This window comes from Solanum tuberosum, unplaced genomic scaffold (assembly GCF_000226075.1).
Source record: "Solanum tuberosum cultivar DM 1-3 516 R44 unplaced genomic scaffold, SolTub_3.0 scf00005, whole genome shotgun sequence".
Taxonomy (NCBI): Eukaryota; Viridiplantae; Streptophyta; class Magnoliopsida; order Solanales; family Solanaceae; genus Solanum; species Solanum tuberosum.
In genome coordinates, this window is record NW_006238931.1 from 453,028 (window position 1) to 472,071 (window position 19,044).

General features: G+C 33.4%; 1 protein-coding gene and 1 long non-coding RNA gene across 3 annotated transcripts in view; both read right to left on the reverse strand.

The window, feature by feature from the left end:
- Positions 1–5,055: 5,055 nt before the first annotated feature.
- On the reverse strand, positions 5,056–5,588 carry LOC102579472 (uncharacterized). Its single transcript, XM_006338800.2, has one exon. The coding sequence runs from the start codon at positions 5,586–5,588 to the stop codon at positions 5,217–5,219; it is 372 nt and encodes a 123-aa protein (XP_006338862.1). The 3' UTR covers positions 5,056–5,216.
- A 5,755-nt stretch (positions 5,589–11,343) lies between these two features.
- Positions 11,344–19,044, reverse strand: part of LOC107060390 (uncharacterized) — an 18,162-nt gene continuing 10,461 nt past the window's right edge. Inside the window, exons 3-6 of one of the 2 annotated variants that reach the window (XR_001473336.1) lie at positions 13,829–13,974; positions 13,682–13,739; positions 11,692–11,833; positions 11,344–11,547 (exon numbers count right to left, since the gene is read on the reverse strand). This is a non-coding gene — a long non-coding RNA (uncharacterized lncRNA). Of the gene's footprint in view, positions 11,548–11,691; positions 11,840–13,681; positions 13,740–13,828; positions 13,975–19,044 lie in introns of both variants that reach the window. The other variant, XR_001473338.1, reaches the window with a different exon arrangement.

Consider the following 19,044-nt stretch of genomic DNA (forward strand, 5'->3'; position numbering starts at 1 on the left):
CATCCGAGATGGTCTGATGCAATGCTTCAGAAAATACATGCCTTAGAGTGGGTGTTTACAGTTAAAGTTAATCCCGATGGTTCTGTTGCTAGACTTAAGGCCATACTTGTGGCTAAAGGCTATGCACAAACTTATGGGGTGGATTATTTAGACACATTTTCCCCAATTGCTAAAATCACTTTTGTAACACTTCGAATTTGAAAAAAGAAGAAGGAAAATGCAAATTTTTCAACTGGTGTCTATGTCTACGGTTCCCCACCTACGGACCGTAAGTGATCCTATGGGCGGTAGGTGGCAACCGTATGTAGTGGGATAATAAACTTTTCAAAACAAGTTTCAGTACCCTTTTTTACTGTTCAACAAGATGGTCCGTCATTCCTTTTGCGATTCGTAGATAGATCTCGTAGGTGACCTCCAGACATAGAAAAAAATTTAAAGCTTAAATTTTGGCCTATGGTGACCATATACGGACCGTAGGTAGACCTACGAACCGTACATAGGCCCCGTTGTTTGAGGGTCCACATTCAAGTCCCTGAACCCCACCTACGGTCGACCAAGACGGTCCATGGTACGACCTACGAACCATAGGTCTGAGCCGTCGGTGGAGGTTCAACAGTTTTATTTTAAAGTAACTTGGGTATTTTCCTAATTGTTTTAACCCAATACTATGTCGTTTTACCCTCTACCTTAGGCCCCATATAAACATTATTTATCTCCTAAATTCTCAAAAGTTGATCAAAGTTCTTCCCCAATAATTCTCTCTCTAAAGCTTGAAGAAGAAGTCTAGGGTTTCAAGATCAAGTCTCTAAATTCACCATTGATTGTGGGCTTTTGACATCAAGGTATGATAGTATTCACCTATGGAGTCTTTTTCTCCACGGGGTTCCTAAATTCTCAAATTTTACAAGATAGAATCTCCAATTTAAATTAGGGTTTTATTCAATATCATGGTTCCTTTCAATTATGATCCAATTGATTGTTTTATGTCTTTTTATGCATGAATTGAGATAATTACATGTTTTTAAGTTGAGTTCCCATGAACCCATGATGACCCACGATTTCTAGACTATGATTATATGATGAGGTTTTTGAACTATGAAAGAAGAATTTATTAATATATGTATGCTCTTTATGAAATTGACATAAATGATTTAAGGTTGCTTTGAGAGTGAAGCATCGATGTTATTGTTGTTGTGAAAAGATTTCTCACATACTACTCAAAACATGAATGTGAAAGGAATTTCTCACATGAAGGATTCATAGGGTTGAAAGGTTTTCTCAACTAAACTTTGAATCCAGATTTAGCAGCTAGTCTAATGAACTCTAGTTTGGACTGGCTACTTGATTGTGCCTTTCCATGGATAATAAGATGAATATGACTAATGACTATTTCGTGGGATTTATACATAGCACCGAGAGGATATTGAGATGGAAGCTCTCCCGTAGATAAGGCCGAGTTTTTAGTAGCAATCTCTCTATCCCTTAACTATGTACCACTATAGGTTTGTCTTAGATAGACATTAGCTAGTGGATCCACCTAAGCTAGAAGTTTATGGTTCTCACCTTGGAAAGTAAGGAAATCTCATTTCGGTGTGGGATAGACTCCGGATTCCATGTTATAGCTCATATGGTCTATGTCAGTTAATGGCAAATCTCCCACAATAATGAACTAAGGTTACTTCTAGAAGTATCTCAAATGTGCTTTAAAGATATTTAGCTTGCATTGACCATGATTTATACTTATGTATTCTAACATATTATTTTATGATTTAGCTTGGTCATTGCATGTCATATAAAGTCCTTTTTAGCGTGATTTCATAACTCTTATGCATTGCTATCATACTTAGTACATTCCATGTACTAATGCATACTTGTGCCTACATTGTTTCACTAATGTAGGGTCCAACGCTTCCCATCCACATACCCGTGGCTAGTGATCCCATATACATATTGAAGATTGGTGAGTCCTCATATTTTGAGGATCGATATTCTTTTATTGCTTTCACGTCTGTGATGTACAGGTTACGTCCCAATCACTTTCCTTATGATGTAATAGATGACTTTGAGACTTATGTTAGACTTCCGCCACTTTTGTCAAACTCTTTTATATGAATTGATACTCTTAAAAATCTTTTGGTTTTCTATTATCTTGTATGATGTATGCTAAGTGGATTATGTAGGGCCTCTGGGGGTCTTATACGCCATGTTACATCTAAGGTGTACTTTGGGTCGTGACAACTTCTGTTCGCTTGTTCATTTCTTTAGCTGCCTCTACGAATTGGCCTTTATATCAGTTGTATATTAAAAATGTGTTCCTTCATGGTGATCTTCTAGAGGAAGTATATATAGAGCAACCACCTGAATTTGTTGCTCAGAGAGGGTATGGGAAAGTCTGTCACTTGAAAAAGTCCTTGGATGGCTTGAAGTAGAGTCCTCGGGCTTGGTTTGGCAAGTTTAGTAAGGTAGTTCAGGATTTTGGTTTAAAAATCAGCAAATGTGATCACTCAGTATTCTACCGCCACTCAACAATGGGCATTATTCTCCTTGTTGTGTATGTTGATGACATTGTTATCACATGAAGTGATTATGTAGAGATCTCTTCCCTCAAGTCTTTCCTGCATACTAGGTTTGATACGAAGGACTTAGGCCAATTGAAATACTTTTTGGGAGTAGAAGTAAATAGAAACAAGAAGGGAGTTCTTTTGTCTCAAAGAAAATATATTCTTGACCTACTTGCAGAAACTAGAAAAATGGCAGCCAAACCCTGCAGTGCTCCAATGGTTCCCAATATGCATCTTATGACAGATGATGACGATCCTTTTGATACATAAGGTTAGTTGGAAAATTAAACTACCTTATTGTGACTCATCTTGATATTGCTTTTGTAGTAAGTGTTGTTAGCCAGTTCATGTCCGCGCCTACGGTCAAACATTAGGCAACTTTAGAACAAATTCTATGTTACTTGAAAGGAGCTCCTGGACTTGGCATACTGTATCGAAATCACGACCATACTCGTATTGAGTGTTTTGTAGATGTCAATTGGGCTGGATCGAAAATTGATAGAAGATCGACTATAGGTTATTGTGTCTTTGTTGGAGGGAACCTGGTATCATGGAGGAGTAGGAAGAAAAATGTTGTATCTCGATCTAGTGCAGAATATGAGTACAAAGCTATGTCGCAGTCTACATGTGAGATCATGTGGATACATCATCTTTTAACAGAAATTGGGTTGAAGCATCATATACCAGCAAAACTCTGGTGTGATAATCAAGTTGCGCTCCATATTGCCTTGAATCTGGTGTATCATGAAAGAATAAACATATTGAGGTTGACTGACATTTTATTCGTAAGAAGATTAAAAAAAGCCTGATTTCCACTGGCTACGTGAAGACATGAGAGCAACTAGGTGATTTATTCACAGAGGCGTTGAATGAAACTCGAATTGATTATCTTTGTAACAAGTTGGGCATGATTAATATCTATGCTCCAACTTGAGGGGGAGTGTTACAAAATGATTGTAGACACCTTTAGGTGTAGTGAACATAGCTTAACAAATATGTAGGGATATGATAGAATCTCTAGCAGTATGTAGGGATATGATAGAATATCTTTTGATTCCTTCCTTATTTAGTTTCCTTAATTAGAGCTCATTGTATTTGTATTTATACATCTTACGTAATGGAATAAGATCCAAGTTATTCTCCATTCTGTTACATCCTTGAAATAAGTAAGACGATAGAATTTTAGGAGGTTAGCTATTTTGGTTTGCTCCATTTAAAATTTCCTTTTGAGGGATTAAATAGAAAGATCATGGAAAAAGTGGGCAAGTGACAAAAAGTACTGGAATAAGAAATGTGATTCATTTTTACTTGTGTTAAGGTCTGCGTACATTTCATCATAAGTTTAATAATGTACGATCAATTACAAGTTCAGGAACCAAATGTGATTCATTTTTACTTCCAATGAAGTATGAAGTATGAAGTTGAAATTTGGGACATATCCTTCTCTTTGGTCTTCGCATATGATACTGAAACATTCGATGGGATTAAAAAATGTATATTTGATCCTTCTCCTTCTTGTATAGGTTTATTTGATCCTTCTCCTCTGTTGAATTTGTCATTGTCCTTGGCGATTTATCTGATGTTTGTGGTGTTGTTCTTCTAGTTAGTCCTTGTGGCTACTCGATGTCAGACGTTCCTGTTGTAAGTTCACTCTTTTTAGCTCTAGCAGGTTTTGTGACATATTCAAATATGGAAAATCCAAGACAGTTTGGACGTGATTAAATCTCATGCTGTCGTGCACTCTGGTGAAGAAGGACGTTCTATGGAATTTAAAAAGTTCTGTCGTCCTGCCTACTCCACCTCCCTAAAGGTGGCACTTATCTTTTCTCTTTGGAGACTCCATAGACAAGGGATACCAATTTACAGTAGTATGTTAGTTTTTCCATGAGAAGAGCTAGCAATGTTAAATGTTTTGTTTAGTAGTTACGTAATTATGCAATATGTTTAATTAACTACTATATGTTAAGCTCGTTGTTTTAATGTAACTTTCAACATACCTATAAGTATAAATGGCCCTAGATTGGCCACACATGAAACTTGTGTACGATGTCAAATTCCTTTTTATCAGATGTTACTTTTCTGTATCAACAAACTGTTTGCAAACCGAGATTCCTTTTTTGATCTTGTAAAGCTACTGCTATATTCAAGTTAATCTAGCTCACATGAATTGTATTGGTTAGAAAGACTTCTGTTATCACCTGACAGCCATGTTTCAGTAGCGGACCTATAACTTTGCACAAGCGGATTCAAATAATACCATAGTAGACAAAAATAGAGGCAGCTAGCATCAGACATAGCAAGCCAGAATTTCTAGCAACTCTGTTTTTCTTCTTTCTTATCACTCCCTCACGATGCAATCATCATCTCTAAATCACATTCGTTATTTTTTGACAATGGACAATTATTTTTCCATATTAATATTTTGAAATTTATCTATTTACTCTATCGAAACTTTCAAAAAGTTTGAACATCTCATTTCGACTTCTTGGAGATGTTGGCGCATTCACTGATGATCCATCATATTTAATAAACACAAATACATGTTTAAATAAAATCTATTGGGTTCGACTACATTTGCATATATAACCATTCTTTTCCTTAAATGAAAATAGAAAAGAGTTGAATGAATAGATAGTAAAACATGGATGATCAAGATTATTTATTAGTATGTACTTGCATCTTCAATATGTAACCTGCAGGCTTCTTTCTCTTAAGCTTAATCATATGGCTTAAAACTTTAGCATAACGACTAACCATTTCCTTGAATTTAACACCATTATTCTCTGCCTGTTTTACAACTATTTGAACTTGTCTTTCTTCTTCTGTAAAATGGTGTCCCAAAGAAGTCCTTCTACCTTCAATCAATTGCTTTAAACTCTTCTTCTCATCTGAATTATTCATCAATTCTTCATCATGATACTCCACACTTTCAACCACAACGTCTTCTTCTTTCGCTGTTTTTCTTGTTCTTTTTGACATACTAATATCATAACGAAGTTTTCTTGGAAAATTACATTCATTTTCCATTATTCTAATTTTGTTTGTTTTTAAGGTGCTTATTCTTCATGCTCATATGATTAAATAATTATAGACTAATTTACTATTCAAGGTTTGCTTAAGGGGTAGTTTTGGACTCCTAGGTAAAATGTCAGTTTTCTTTGGCAGGTTTTATTTATTTGTTCTAATAAGAGTTATAGTTTTACACTAATGATGGTGTAAACATCCCTATTAGTGTGGTCATCTTCAACTATTATAAATGATAACAACAATATATGTAGAGTATCTCACGAAGTGGGATTTGGGGAGGGGATAATGTATACAAACTTTACCATTACTTTAGAGTTAGAGAGACTGTTTCCGATAGATCCTCGGCTCAAGAAAACAAAGTACTACAAAGCACTATAGAGAAAGAAAGTAATTGAAATGAGTCAAATATTATAGATAACGTAATTTGACAAATTATTCTAAACAATAGTCATTATAGATGAAACGATAATCGAAGCATAAAAGAAACCACTGATAAAAAATGAACTCAAATGGCAAACAACTACAAGAGTACTAATACTATGAGTAAAATTACCCCTAATAGTATAAAAGAATATGTCAGATAACGTAAAACTATCTAACAAACATCCTACCCTAAGCGGTTTTGAGATATCGAATTTCACATTTTAATTACCTATAAATATACTTTAATTAGCTTAATAGTGTGAAAATATATATTTATACTGTTGATATATTACTTTAAGTAGGTAACGCTTTAAGTGCAAAGTTGTAATCATCAACAGTGAAGAGGAAATCTGTGAAACTTACGACTGTATTTTTGGCCAACCTTCATTTTCTTCAATTATTGCACATTGAAATTCATTTTCACGTCTTCTTTTTAATTTTTTTTTATTAGGGATAATTCCTATTGCTTTCACCACAAATTAGGTCACTTTTTTTTGCTTTCCTAAAATCAAGTTTTGATAATAAAATTAACTCACATTAGTATTTATATTAAATCAATAAATGCATGGGTATGTGTTTATACATAACTTTCAATATTTAACTATGGTTAATTTGTTGGGATCTATATTATTAACCATATGTTTAGATATAGTATCTATTATAGAATAATTATTTATTCAGTTTTAATAAAAATTTAATAGATCATATAATCGTTTATGGTGTCTGTTTACTTATATAGTAGATGGTTTAGTGTATAAAGTTTTAGCTTATATACAGAGGATTAAATCATTGGTTCTTACAAGTATAAAGTTTTTTTTGTTCACAATCTAATTAAGATGGAAATTGGACATGTCATCGGTACGATTGTAGCACAAGATTATGTATAATTTATCTTGATTATGGGAACGATATAGTTCCAACTTCTTGTGCTAGTGCATTTTATATGTATTGAATGTGACCGAGTAGAGATAACCGCTTTAGACTGACTTACAAAAGCATATTCTCTAAACTATTAAATGTACTTGTATTCTTAATCCTGATATAAATATCATGATTTGTATATATTAATTATTGTTTTGATTTATTAAAAGGTGAGATTCTGACGTGGGTCAATATGCCTGGTAGATTTGATGATGATAATATATATTGGTGAAATAATAAGTTAGTTGATGGAATTCATGTCTCGATATAGAGATTGATGATATGTCTTTTTGAGAAGCTTATAAGTTTTCATCGTGTCAAACCTTGCAAGTGAATTTTTGAATCCAACACATAAAATAAGTTAAGCAATGCTCTAAAGGAAATTAATCATTGAATTAAATTCGTCAGTAATTTAATTTATTGATTAATATATGTAATCTTAACATGGAGAATTTACATAAATGTTTATGATTTGTATGTATTAATTACTTGTTTTGATTTATTAGAATGTGAGATTATCATATGGATCAATATGCCTGGTAGGTTTGATGATGATAATATATATCGGTGAAATAATAAATTAGTTGATGAAATTCATGTCTCGATAGAAATTGATAATATGTCTTTTTGAGAAACTTATAAGTTTTCATTGTGTCAAACCTTGCAAGTGGATTTTTGAATCCGAGACATGAAATAAGTTAAGCAGTGCTCTAAAAGAAATTAATCATTGAATTAAATTCGTCAGTAATTTAATTTATTTGTAATGATCCGGTCGGTTAGTTTTAGAAAATTTTATGAATTTACCATTTTATCCCTCCCGATATCGACTCCAAGTCTTTTATAATTGAGTTTTGAAAGTTAGTTTCAAACTTTGAGTTTAAAGTTCAAAGTTTTGAGTTTGAAAGGTTAATATTGTTAAGAAAGTGATTTTCATTGTCTTTTAGAGTTTTGAGGGTCGGAATAGAATTTCGTCGATTCCATCAATCCCGAATTGTGCAATCTGGATTGTGACAGTTGTGGGCTTCAAATCAGAGTCCTTTTGAAGATCTGAGGTCCTAAGTTGTGAAATTATGAAAATTTAGACTTTGGGTTGACTTTGGTTAACATTTGGGGTTCGAATGCTCAGATCAAAATTTCGAGAGTTCTATTGAATTTGGGGGATGATATTAGGCCCAACTGAGGTCTTGGTTGATTTTTGATAGGTCCCGAGCTTGTTTTAGTCATTTAAGCATTGTCTTAACTTCTTGTGATTTTCACGGATGTCGGGTCAAAGAGACAATGTACTCGTATTTTGACAGTTCTATTGAGTGATGAACGCTGAGTATAATTGATTTGCATATATAGTTTGTATGTACGAGGTTCTGAACGAATTCAAAGGGTCCTTATGATTATTTTGAGTTCGGTTATTTTTATTGGTTTCTGGTTCAGGTGCATGACTATTTTGGTCATCGCGAGACTCCCTCATCACGATCGCGTAGCATCAATTTGAGGTGCATCGTAATCTCGTGGGTCTTGTTGCGATCGCGATGGTCAACTTAAATGAGTTGACTGTCTTACTCATCGCGATCGCGTGGCTCTAGGTCGCGATCGCAATGAGCATTTGAGACCTGGGCAGAATATTTTTGAAACATCGAGGTTTCAATCCCTGTAATGACTCGATCTGTCATTTTTTAAAAGTTCCATGAATTTACCATTTGCGCCTCTCGATAGCGACCCCGAGTCTTTAATGATTGAGTTTTGAAAGTTGGTTTCAAACTTTGAGTTTACAGTTGAGAATTCAGCAAGTTTTGAGTTTGAAAGGCTAAAGTGTGAAGAAAGTGGTTTCCGGTGTCTTTTGGAGTTTCGAGTGTCGAAATGGAATTCAATCGATTTCGTTAGTCCTGGAATGTGGAATTTGATTTGTTAGAGTTGTCGGTTTCAGGTTTAGAGTCTTTTTGAGGATTTGAGGTTCTAAATTTTGAATTGTGGAAATTTTGTCTTTGGTTGACTTTGGACAATATTATGAGGTTCGGATGCTCGGATCGGAATTTTGAGAGTTCCGTTAGATTTGGGGGATGATTTTAGGCCTATTTGAGGACTTGGTTGATTTTAAATAGGTTTCGAGCTTGTTTTAGCCTTTTTAGGCGTTGAGTTAGTTTCTTGTAATTTTCAGAGATGTCGGGTCAAAGAGATATCATATTTGTATTTCGACGATTCCATTGAGATTGGAACGTCGAGCATAATTGATTTGCATATGTGGTTTGTGTGTATGGGATTCCGAATGAATCTCGAGGGTCTTTTTGATGTTTTGGGAGATTGCTGAGTTTACTGATGTTTGTGTTTTGGTGCGCCTCGTGGTCGCGAGAGACATCTCACTTGTGCGAGCCTCACGTTAGCGAGGTTCGATTGAGTTTCGCGAAAGGGTTAACTCTTGTTGACCTACGCGTTTGCGAAGGACCTCCGCTTTCGCAACCTTTGTGTTAGTAAAGGTCTAGTTTGCGATTGTGATGGCCCCAAATTTTGTGCGGTTCGCTTAAGTGAACCTATGGTCGCAAAAGCGACATCAGAGAGGGGTTTTGACCTGCTATTTTTGGGGTTTAAGCCCCATTTTTCATTTTTGAGCTTGGACTACCTTTGAAGGCGATTTATGAAAGAATTTCTTGTGCAAAATCATTTGGGTAAGCTTTTATGACCCTATAACTTCATTTCTCTTTGATTATTTATGGATTTGAAAATCAAAATTTAGATTTTGATTGGTAAATGACATTGTTTTTCAAGAACTCATGTTCTAAACTAAAATGAAGATTGTGAACAGATTTTAAGTCCTTTTTTGAAATGGTTTTCACCAATGAGTTCCTAAATTCTTGAGTATCATTTTAAAATATTAAATTTCAGATTCAAACCTTTTTTGGAATTGGGTTTTGAGTTGTTTGACCTATTTTAAAAAGAAATTGAGATGGATATTGTTGTTTCCGAAAATTCATTGTGAATACTTGATTGTTATAGATTGTGTGACTTTGGACATTGATCAGAAGGGGAAGACTCAACTCTTGGAGTGATTAACTTATTGATTTAAGGCAAGTGATCTCCTAAATCTTGTATTCTAGTAGAATTTGTGTATCCTTTGTTGTTTGTGTGGTGATAGTAATGGAGATAAGGGGAAGGGTTAATTGTCCAATTGATAATTTTTAATGGATAAAAAGGGGTTGAGATGAAATGGCTAAGTGATGATCATGATGATGTGAATTTCCTTGTTGTAACCCTTATTGATTGATTGATGAACTGCTTGATAGCATGAATGTGGACTTGAGTTGCATGTATTGTTGTCTCTTCCATGTGGTGTGTTATTGTTTATGTGTATTGATTGTTGAACACAGACATATGATGGTTATGATGCCAAGGTCATTTCCAGCAGGTGTTTATGATGTTGAGGTCATTATCGACTAGTGCTATTATGCTAAGGTCTTTTTCGACAAGTGTGTGTGATATTGAGGTAATTGTCGTCTAGTGTATTGATATAAAGCCGATGGGAAATGATTCCGTCTAGTGAATTGATATAAATCCAATGGAAAATGGCGCCGACTAGTGATTTTATATAAAGCCAATGGGAAATGGTTCCTACAAGAGATTGATTATTGTGATTTGATAGATTTTGATGCTTATGTGTGACTTACTTGTTAATTGTGATTGCTGCAATTATTTCGTGTGAATAATCTACTTGATTCGTATTGGTTGTTGTATTATGACTATTGGACTGTGAATGTTGAGCCTTGTGGGCCGTGTATTGTAGAAATGTTAGGTTGGGTTAATTTTTGTGCATGTTGTAGTTTGAGGAGGTTCGGTTGGACTGAAAAGGGTATTCAATTTCTAGCTAGATGTCTTGTTTATGGGGTTGCTTGTCGGGTACCGTGTTGTTGGTACTCACTCCTTGCTTCTACACTTGTGTAGGTTCTGAGTTTGGGTTAGCGTGATTACTCCCGACGGACCCTCTTTTTCCTTTTCTTTATGCTTTGTTCTATTTAAGAAACAACTCAGGCTTGTAATTATTTCAATTCCACATTTTTGTATTAGAGGTTTGTACACGTGACAATCAGGTTTTAGAGTCTTAATAGAATGAATAAGTTTTCTGCTTTATCTTGTTCTTATTTTATTTGTTTCCACATTTCTTTCATTTTCGTTGCGTTGAGACTGACTTGTCTTGATTGGAATAGACAAGTGTCATTACATCCATTTTAGTAACACTTAATTTAGGCTATCTGTTTGATTTTTTTAGATTTTCTTGTATGTTTACCATCCAAAAATAATTAGTTAGTAATATTTTTATATTAATTAAAGAATAAGAACACAGCAATAACAAATCTAGTCTCACACAATTTTAACTAAGAGAATTAAAGAAAAAAAAAAGAAACAAAAATAGTTAATCAAATTGTCATCTTAAACACACAACACAAGTCGCATTTGTATACACACGTCAATAACATCTATATTCTTGACAGACACACACATCTTGACACAATTTCAATTACACATAGAGTATTGAGCAGTGAACACTTAAATTTTTTCATTGCAGTTCAATTACCTTACCACAAATACAGTCACACACTATTCTAACTGAAATATATATATTTGAAATTTCCTGCGCAAATTAAATTTGGAGAGAACCATTAGATACCAAACATAGATGATATATTCAAACACAATTCCGCACTTTTAGTCGAATAAATAAAATCGACAATACTTTCAAATATGTATTCACCATCTTGAAAAATAATAGTCTTACTCGGATAATTTCTTCATTGGATTCCTATAATGGAAGTTAATCAAACAAAGTCCGACAAAACTGAAAAATAGATGCTCTGACACACTTGTTGGTGAAGGTCGTTCACAACACCAACCGCTCGTTGCTCTGTTCACTTTTTCACCTGTATCTTATAATATAATTTACAAAAACGTCATAAATTTTCTTCATTTAATATCAGAAAATGAGAGGTTTTTGAATCTGAAACTTAATTATACAGTCATTCACTGTTCTGAATGTCTAATTATAATGAATTTAGAATAGTTTCAATGCAAAAAATGACGGTTTCTGTAACAATGAAAACTCAATGTAGAAACCGTTTTTCCCTTAACAATGAATATACGCGACATAAATTATAGTAGTTGGAATATGATAGGTCGGGACATTTCATCTTTGATGCCCTTTTAATTTAAATAAGAAATAAATGTGAACAGTTACAGTTTACACAATGGCTAGTGGCCTGCGATTTTTCTTATGCACAAAAAATAGGAAAAAATTATCAAAGAAAATAGATAAATACCTTTTATGAGAGGTGCCACATTAGCTTTTACATATCCTCATATATATATATATATATATATAAAAGGTTACTATTACTCTTTTTGTAAGGTTTAGGTCGATCCGATTTTCATGCAAACCCTAACCTTTTACATCTGAATCTATGATCGGAGCGGCCGTTGGCCAGTCGGCGGTGATGGGTGGTCGTCAACCGATCCCACTTACTTCTGATCCTAATAATTTGCCTACCGTGCATAATTTGCTTAGCGAAGAAAAGATGAAATCCAATAAAGGCAACTGTGCATCTCTTCTAAAACTTCTGCATATGAACTCTCTGAATAATGATAAGGCCCAGGTGGGCTCCCCGATATTCCTACTTTCAAGAATGGTGTTCCAAGTGTGACATGGACGGAGGATGAAGTTAAGAGGATGAATGCATTGGAAAACCTTCAATATGCGGTGATAGGAAAGTTCTCTTTTGGCTGGCCACAATTGGAGGAATTAAGGAAGATGATACGTGCTCAATGTCATATTAAAGGAGACTTCCAGATCGGTTTATTGAGAAACAAGCATGTATTAATAAGGTTGGAACTTGTTGAAGATTTTGTGAATATGATGGCTATTACATCACTTATGAGACCTCTAATATATGAAGAAAAATTCATAGTTACTGAAGAAACCACTCAAGCTATGGCATGGATTTCTTTTCCTGACCTATGGCCTACATTTTTTGGGAAGGAATCTCTATTTTCACTAGCGACAACTATAGGGAAACCAATTCACCTGGATAATGCAACCATTAACAAGACTAGACCTAGTTGTGCGAGGGTGAAAGTCCAGGTGGATTTACTGGGGGAGCTACCTAACCTGGTGGAATTGGAAGTTGCTGATCCTATTAAGAATACGTCCAGAGTGGAGAAGATTAGAGAAGTATATGACATGCTACCTAAATATTGCAAGAAGTGCAGATTACACGGGCATAATGAGGAAGAGTGTAAAATTCTACACCCAGAATTGAAAAAGAAGGAACCAACAGAGGATGAAAAGGGGAATGACAATGAGGTATTTAAACAACAACATCAGAGAGTTCAAGGAAAAGTTTATAAGCAGTGGATCCCTACTACCTTTTCTTAAAGGGATACCAATATCGCAGCTGATGTAGTCGAAGAAAAATAGAGAAAGAAAAGGTTACTACTAGTAACCCTTTTAATGCTCTTACAAAAGAAAATACTGATATTGATGCTGAAGCAGAGCAGAGAATAATTACAGATAAAGGAGTACAGGAGTGCACTAAAGGATGGGTGTGTAATTTTTTCTATAAGGTAAAGGACATACATGATCAGGGAACTAGCAGGCAAACAATCACAGAGATGCAATGCAGAGATGAACAAAAAAGTCATTCACAAACATATACTACATGGGAGTTGTCAATCATTACAAGTTGCAATATAAACCTGGACATAGAAGAGCATACATTAATGGATAAAGATAAGCTGGAAGATGAAAACATGAATATTGTAGCATATGCCAATCTGCAGAATAGAACAAAAGAGGTTAATGTTAGGCCTAATGGTGAATATCAATCAATTGTAAAATGGACAAAGGAGGAGACATCAGCTACCAGTCAGGGAGACATATTTCCCAGACCTTTACAGATTGAATGTGTTGATGGGACCCATATATCTGAACAAGAAGAATTGTTAGCCCTTGCATATTGTGAGCAAGCCAATAAGGCACATGGAAATCAACAGAGAGCACTTTCAACACCTGCAGATACAAGGTTAATTCTTTTTGTTGACACACATCAAAGTTTTCCCATGCAAATGTTTCATGAATTGGTAACTCATCCATGGGTAAACAAGGAGAATCAAATAAATGTTGCACAACAGGAGAGGGCTAAGGTGGAGGAACAGGATGAATGTGATGACCAAAATAACCTCATTGAGGTGTGTATAGAAGCAAGACTATCAACATAAGAGATAACAAAGAAGAGAAAGATTAAACCTCAAGGACCTATTAGGGTCAACCCGGTGAGGACTGTAAGAACAAATCTAAAATCATGTACAAAGCTTTGATATGGAATATTAGATCTGTGAGAACTCATCATTCATTCCACACAGTACAAATGTTGCATAGACACCATAAATTTGATGTGGTGGCTCTTATGGAACCTTTTCAAGATATAAGGCATATTCAATCATATAAAAGAAGATTGGGCATGTCATATAAAAATTATAATGTAAATGGGAAGATATGGATATTTGTACAAGAGAATATTCAAGTGGAGGTAATATCTGACTCAGAACAACAACTGACTGTGAAATTACTATTTGATAATGGCCATCAAATGATCAATACCTTGGTATATGCAAAATGTAGTTCCTATGAAAAACTACAATTGTGGAATGCGATCTACTCTATTGATCAGAGTATTGTATATCCATGGTTGGTAGGAGGTGATTTTAATGTAATTTTGTCTCCAGAAGAGAAAATAGGTGGTCTGCCAGTTTATCCTTCTGAAGTGGAAGACTTTGCTTTCTGCACAAATTCTTGTGAATTGGTTGATATAAGATTAAATGGAAGTCCATTCACCTGGTGGAATGGTAGGGCTGATGAGGAGTGTATCTTCAAAAGATTGGACAAAATCTTTGTAAACAATCTATTTTTGGGAGAAATGGGGAATGTAAAATTAGATATTCTTGCCAGGTCTGGATCTGATCATGCTCCAATGTTATTAACTTGTGGTGGACAAGTTCCACATCTTTATAAACCTTTCAGATTTCTTAAATTTTGGACTGAGAAAGAAGAGTTCAAAGAGGTGGTGCAGCAGAATTGGGTTGCTGATGGAACCTCAGATGTTTTTGTAAACTTGAAGTTGAAGATGAAGAGAACTAGGCAAGCTTTGAGAAAGTGGAGCAGAGAGTGTTATGGTGATATTTTCCAACAACTTATCATCAGGGAAGATATTGTCAGAGTTAAGGAACAATTGTTTGAGCAAACACCTTCTACAGTCAACAGAGAGGTACTTAGTAGAGCTCAAGCTGAGTATAACAAGTATCTACACTTTGAGGAAGAGTTTTGGAGACAGAAATTAGGTTGATACCAATTTTTGGGGGTGCGGAATTCATCTGTTCTTATATTAATTTTAGCTAAAGGTTTTATTATAATATTCTTTGGCTAAGGGTTTTAATCTTGATATTTCTTTAATATTATTTATGGTGTATTCTAGGTATAAAATATCTTGGGTTCTTAGGTACATATATAAATTATTCTCCATTAATTGTTCTAGTAGTTTTATATTTTCCATAGCTTCTGTCCAATATTGTAAATATTCGTAGTTCATTTTAATCTGAATCTTCTATTTCTAAATCATATATTTCGGGGTCTGAATATAGATCATGTAGGTCTATCTCATACCATTGTTGGTTTAGTATATCTTCTGATTCGTCGTCATTCAATATTTTTTCTCATATAATTCTTCTTAATTCCACTATCTTTATATCTTTAAGTATATATAAGATTAAAGTTTCATAACTTTTTATCATTTCATCATGCATATATGTAGCCATGTCCTTTGTTATGCAGGTTTTTGTTTTCAATTATTCCTTCCTATCATATTCATAATTGATTAAATTCATATTAGATCATTATGAGCTAGATTATCTGTTATCATGTTCTCCTGTCACTACTAGCATCGTACTTTAGCAGATACTTCCTCCTTATCAGCGCCTCAACTGCATTTACTACCCTAACGGCTTTCCTCGCCTACTGGTTTCAACATTAGGATGGCATAGTATAGGAGTTTTCTCTCTGTTTCCAGTGTGCTAATAAACTAGAAATCATGATTCAAATAATTCTAATACATAATAACTAACATAAATTTATTCAATCATATATATGATATTCAGGAATATATGAAATTAGTTCTGCATATTTATTAAACAATATACCTTTGCCTCTTGCTCATCCATGATATCTGAAGGTTGCTCCATTATCTATTAAGTATGAATATCTTAAGTTATTTTGAGAGTATTTGAGAGTGTTTTTATGAAAGTTTGCTTCGTTTATTGAAGGCTTGCCTCTTATGTTCCATATACATTCATTTATATAGAAAGGAAATTCTATCCTATAGCTACTTTACAATAATGCACAATAATGCACATCCTATACTACTTAATAATGCCCCTAATAATTTACAATAATGCGCCTACTTTACGACTTTTTTACATAGTACTGTACACTTTATACTATTTACTTTTGGCCTTGTCAGCCAAATATGTCTTCCTTGCCTTATCTTTTTATCTCTTCAGTCTTCCGTCTCTATCTTCTTTTTCTTTTCTTCTTTATCTTCTTATCTCATAGGCTTTATTTGATTTGATCATTCCAGCTGGACATCTGGAATCACATTGTCATCTCCATTACATTTTGAACATATATGGTCAGGGTATTTGTGTCCAATTAGCTTGCAATATCTAGTTAATAGCTCTGACGAAATAAATCATGCCTTTAATGCTCTTGTTATAGGTCTTTCTTCTGGTTTTAATAAAGATATAATCCATTTCTGGACTTCATCCATATTTGATTTCCTTAGCTCTCTTGAGTTGGCATAAATCATTAATTGATCTCTGGAATAGTAACTCCATATAGCATTTCCATTTAAATAATTGTTGGCTAATTCTTGTATTATAGTTGATATACCAATTATTCTTTTATTGAAATAAAAATTGGGTATCTCAATTTTCGATATTTCTGGTTGTTCTCCAATATCTTTCGGTATTATCATATCTTTGGTCAGGCCTATCTTTACAACTTGAATCGGAGGTTTTTATCTCCTCATGTAATATCTCTGTTGTTGCCGTATATAATTTCACATAGAATAAATTCCCTTTGGTTACTTTTTTATATATAATAAATGCTTTGTATAATTCTAGTATACCGCTTAGTTCTTATCTGTCGTAGGTATATGCAGTACTTATTAATCCATAATTATAACATGTTTTAACTAGGTTACAATTGGTTTTTGGCTGGGCGATTAGCTTGTTGTATCCTTGTAATTTCTGAGTTATATAGTCTTGGTTTGGATCTTTTGTAGTGGTAGATCTGGGATTTAGGTTTAAATAAGTTTGGATTTTGTATATATTTTCGATGTATATCCTTGTAATATGGTTATATACATTTTTCTCATGTTGTAGACTATCTGCATACGTCGAAGTTTGTGGTTCTGTGGTTAATGAGTTTTTTGCTTTTTGTGTAAATGGTTTTTCAAATAACTGGTTTAAATTTGTATTTCGTTATTTTTTTCAATAACTGGTTTTCTTGTACCTGCAACTGTATTTAAACAAACATTATGGGTTTTTAGGTGTTTCCCAACGTCACCTCTTAACTCTGGATTTTTAAAGTTTTCCGATCGACTTAGCTCCGCATTTTTACAGTCATGCTGATGACTTGTACTAGCTTTCGACTTCAGATTATCTTCATTAGTCTTTAGCTTTTGTATCTCATTGTCCATACTGTCCACTTTTATCAAAGTGTAGTAATGGCTTCGAGTAATTCTTCAATTATATTTTCTTTCACAGTTTGAGTAGCTTTGTCTTGATAAGTAATCTGCAATAACATTCTTATCAGTCTTTATTACTTCAATAGTAAATGTAAAATTTAATATATTTAATACCAATATTCTTATTTCTTTTGTAGTTACTGAATCTTGTATTTTTCTTGTTAGCCACCATTTCACTTGTGTATCATCTGTCCTTGTAATAAATTTGTTATATATAATATATGGTTCAAATGATAATAAACATTTATATACCGAATATAATTCTTTCCTGTTTATTTTCCATTTTATTTCTGTATTAGTAAATGTTCCTGAATAATATCTACAATGATGTTCTATCTCTTCTTTATCATACATGTATTTTAAGACTCCTCCATAACTCTTTTCACTGGCATCTGATTCTACTATATAAGTAAATTTTTTGTTATAGTATTCTTTGGCTAAGAGTTTTAATCTTGATATTTCTTTAATATATGATTTAGAAATAGAAGATTCAGATTAAAATGAACTAAGAATATTTATAATATTGGACAGAAGCTATGGAAAATATAAAACTACTTGAACAATTAATGGAGAATAATATATATATGTACCTAAGAACCCAAGATATGTTATACCTAGAATACATCATAAATAATATTAAAGAAATATCAAGATTAAAACCCTTAGCCAAAGAATATTATAATAAAACCTTTAGCTAAAATTAATATAAGAACAGATGAATTCCGCACCCCCAAAAATTGGTATCAGAGCTATGGATGAAAAGAAAATTACTAGAAAATTAAGGAAAATCAAAGGGAAATTAAACAAATTATACCCAGAATACAAACAACTCAACATTACTAAAACCAATAATAATAAATTAGAACAATTGATAGATAATATATCTAAAATAGAATATAAATATATTCAATTTCTAAAAATACAATGAATAACGAGTATAAAAAAAATCCTATTGAAATAATTATAACAAAAAGACAAGAATTAAGACATAGGCAAAATAGACTTAACAGTAATATATTTGCAGGAACTTGTAAAAAATCTATAGTAGCACAGAGAAAAATAATTTTATATCTACAGATACAAATAAAAAACTTAGAATATAAACTACAACACAATTTATAAATGAATAAAGAAGAATACGCAATAGATGAAAAAAACACATGAAAACTATGACGGATTAAAAATAAAGATAATATTTTCTAATTTAGGAAGAAGATATAAGAAAATAGGAGAAAATATAAGTTTAATGCTAGAAAAAGAAACAGTAAAATTAGAAGATA